Here is a 3,404-nt window from a genome sequence, read left to right on the forward strand (position 1 = left end):
CACTCCACAGTAGTCGCATAAAAAAAAGTGTTTCTTTTTTTCTTTCTTTTTTTTAACCTAGCCTACTAGGTTTAAATGTTATATATTTATTGTGGCAGTTGTATACAGTGTTTTACTACATATATATATATATATATATATATATATATATATATATATATATATATATATATATATATATATATATAAACCACAACACTTTATTTGTGCTGTTAGTTTGATCTTTATAGATGTTATTGTGGAGAGGTGTGAATTGTTTGTCCAGCAGGGGGAGCTCACTCACGTCCACTTTCTCATCAATAAGATACTCTACACACAGAAACCCAACAGTGTCCTGACTAATCTTATAACAGTCTACCTGATAACATAATTCATTTGTTTATGATGGAAAACTCCGACCTGAAAAACAATTTTTTAGTTGGAAAATGTTATACTGATATGTGTGTGTGTGTGTGTGTGTGTGTTTTTTTTTTATCTTAGAAAGTTCTGCTAGCCAATTTATACCAGCACATCATCCCGTACTAGTGTGAACAGTCTTTAGAAGTCAACAAAACAAAATAAACAACAATAAACATTACATAGCCTACTACATATGATGATAGAATAGGCTTGTAGTTAGAAACTAAAATAAAAATGCATATTTACTTTATACGCACCAAAACTATTAATCGGCAAAGAGAAACATTATGATCTGGACAGCTTTCTTACCTAAAAAAACAAAAAACAAAAACCCCCAAAACAAACAAAAACAGTACTGCATGATCTTAGTGCTTACTGATTGTCAGTGTGTACACTTTTACACCGCCCAAAGGTCAACAGCGCGAGTTACGTCCCAAAAAGGGGCGTGTCTAGATCAGTGTTGGGCGGAGTTTACATTAAAGTACCTATACCCGCGCTGGCATTTTTATACAAGCAACATAATGGATGTAGCGTGGGGGGAATGATTCTAACCTGCGTGGAAATTCTCAGAAGGTGCTCCAGGATAACAACAACAACAACAACAACAACACGATGTCCTTTGCAAACATGGAGTAATATTTCAGCTTGAAGTTCTCGAGTTTGGCTCATCGCAATGGAGAGGGAGCAGGCTGAACGATCCGGTAGCCGAACTTCATCCACTTCCGATTCCGATTCCGATACCGACACCCTATCCGAACCGGATTTCTGCTGCAATTCGGAAGATACTGAATCAGAACCGGAGCATTTGGAGGCGCACCGCAGTGGAGCTTTATTCACATCACACACCGCCAGTCCCGAGCGAAAAGGGAAGCAGGTCGGCGAGCAGGAATCTGAAAACGACTGCAAAGAGGACAAAATGAGGAATAAAGATGACCACGAGAGCGACGAGGAACAAGACGAAATGGTAAACCGACCTAGAAATGAAACAGCACACTGACATGTTGAAAGTATTTTGCTCAGCGTTTCAGTGTTGATAAACTGTGAGGACAGGTGTGTTTCCGAGTGTCTCTAAATACCTGTCAGAAAATAGGTGCCTTAAGTTTTTGTGTTCAAATAGAATCTTGCATGAACTTCATAACTTGAAGTTACCTGTATTAATCGACTCCGTTATTAATATGAATCGACACCACAATCTCTGGGAATCGACTTCACTTTTTGTAGCCTACAATATATGAATCGACACTACTATCAATATATGAATCATCTTCATTTACATGAATCGACACTACTATCAATATATGAATCATCTTCATTTATATGAATCGACACTACTGTCAATATATGAATCATCTTCATTTGTATGAATCGACACTAGTATCAATATATGAGTTGACACCACCTTCTATATGAATCGACACTACTATCAATATATGAATCATCTTCATTTGTATGAATCAACACTAGTATCAATATATGAATCGACACCACCATCTATATGAATCGACACCATCAATATATGAATCGACACCACTATCAATATATGAATCAACACTACTATCAATATATGAATCAACACTACTATCAATATATGAATCAACACTACTATCAATATATGAATCGACACTACTATCAATATATGAATCATCTTCATTTATATGAATCAACACCACTATCAATATATGAATCAACACCACCATCTATATGAATCAAAACTACTGTCAATATATCAATCGACACCACTATCAGTATATGAGTCGACTTCACAATAAGTATCTGAATTGTCTTCACCATCTATATAAATTGTCACCACTATCAATATATGAATCATCTTCATCTATATGAATCGACACCAACATCAACATACAGTCCCCTCTGAAACTATTGGAATGGCAAGACTAATTAATTTGTTTGCGCTATACACCAAAGAAATTTGCATTTGAGATCAAAAGATGGATATAAGACGAGAGTTTAGGATTACAGCTTTTATTTCCTGGTATTTACATGTAGATGTGTTAAAAAAAAAAACATAGAACCTTTTGTATGAGACCACCCAATTTTTAGGCGAGCAACAGTATAGGAACAGATAAGTCTTGAAGTAAATTAAAGTAAATGACAGTTCATATTTTGTTGCATATCCCTTGCTTGCAATAACTGAATCAAGCCTGTAACTCAATGACATCACCAAACTCTTGGTTTCTTCTTTTGTGAAGCTATTCCAGGTTTGTCCTGCAGCCTCATTCAGATGTTGTTTGTTTCAGGGGTTTCTCTGGAGGTGAAATGTGGCTCAGTTGGGTTAAGGTCTGGTGATTGATTTAGCGTGTCTAAAACATTCCACTTCCCCCCCAAGCCCCCTCCCCCCACCCCTGATAAAGTCCTTTGTTGATTTTGCAGAGTGTCTTGGATCATTGTCTTGCTGCATGATAAAATTCCTAACTGTAAATTGGCAGCCAGAATGTTCCTGTAAACACCTGAATTCATTCTCCTGCTTCCATCATGAGTTCAATCATCAATAAAGATTAGTGAGAATGTTCCAGAAGCAGCCATGCAAGCCCAAGCCATGACGCTACCTCCACCATGTTTCACAGATCAGCTTGTATGTTTTGGATCATGAGCAAATCCTTTCTTTCTCCACACTTTGGACTTTCCATCACTTTGGTAGAGGTTCATCTTGGTTCCAGAACCTTTGTGGCTCGTCTCTGTATTTCTTTGCGAATTCCAATCAGGCTTTCTGATTCTTACTGCTCATGAGTGCTTAGCATCTTGTTCTATGGCCTCTATATTTCTGCTCTCGACGTCTTCTTCACACTGTGGATTGTGATACCTTCACCCCTGACCTGTGGAGGTTGTTGGTGACATCACTGAATATTGTTTTTTTTTTTTTTTTTTTTCTTCACAGCTACATATAAATACCAGGAAATAAAAGCGGATTTTGGTCTCAAAACAAAATGTCTTCAGTCTACAGCAGTCGTGTGCCGTGCTGATTTCACAAGCGCGGTTCCTCTGGC

The 3,404-nt window shown here is 37.3% G+C and overlaps 1 protein-coding gene across 3 annotated transcripts in view; it reads left to right on the forward strand.

Annotated features, from left to right (window-relative positions):
* The first annotated feature begins 1,143 nt into the window (after positions 1–1,143).
* mast4 (microtubule associated serine/threonine kinase family member 4) overlaps positions 1,144–3,404 on the forward strand; it is a 97,654-nt gene continuing 95,393 nt past the window's right edge. For all 3 annotated transcript variants that reach the window (XM_053618529.1, XM_053618530.1, XM_053618537.1), the window contains exon 1: positions 1,144–1,363. In XM_053618529.1, coding sequence (XP_053474504.1) covers positions 1,316–1,363 — 48 coding nt within the window. In that variant the 5' untranslated portion in view covers positions 1,144–1,315. The remainder of the gene's footprint in view (positions 1,364–3,404) is intronic.

Source organism: Ictalurus furcatus, chromosome 28, assembly GCF_023375685.1.
Source record: "Ictalurus furcatus strain D&B chromosome 28, Billie_1.0, whole genome shotgun sequence".
Taxonomy (NCBI): Eukaryota; Metazoa; Chordata; class Actinopteri; order Siluriformes; family Ictaluridae; genus Ictalurus; species Ictalurus furcatus.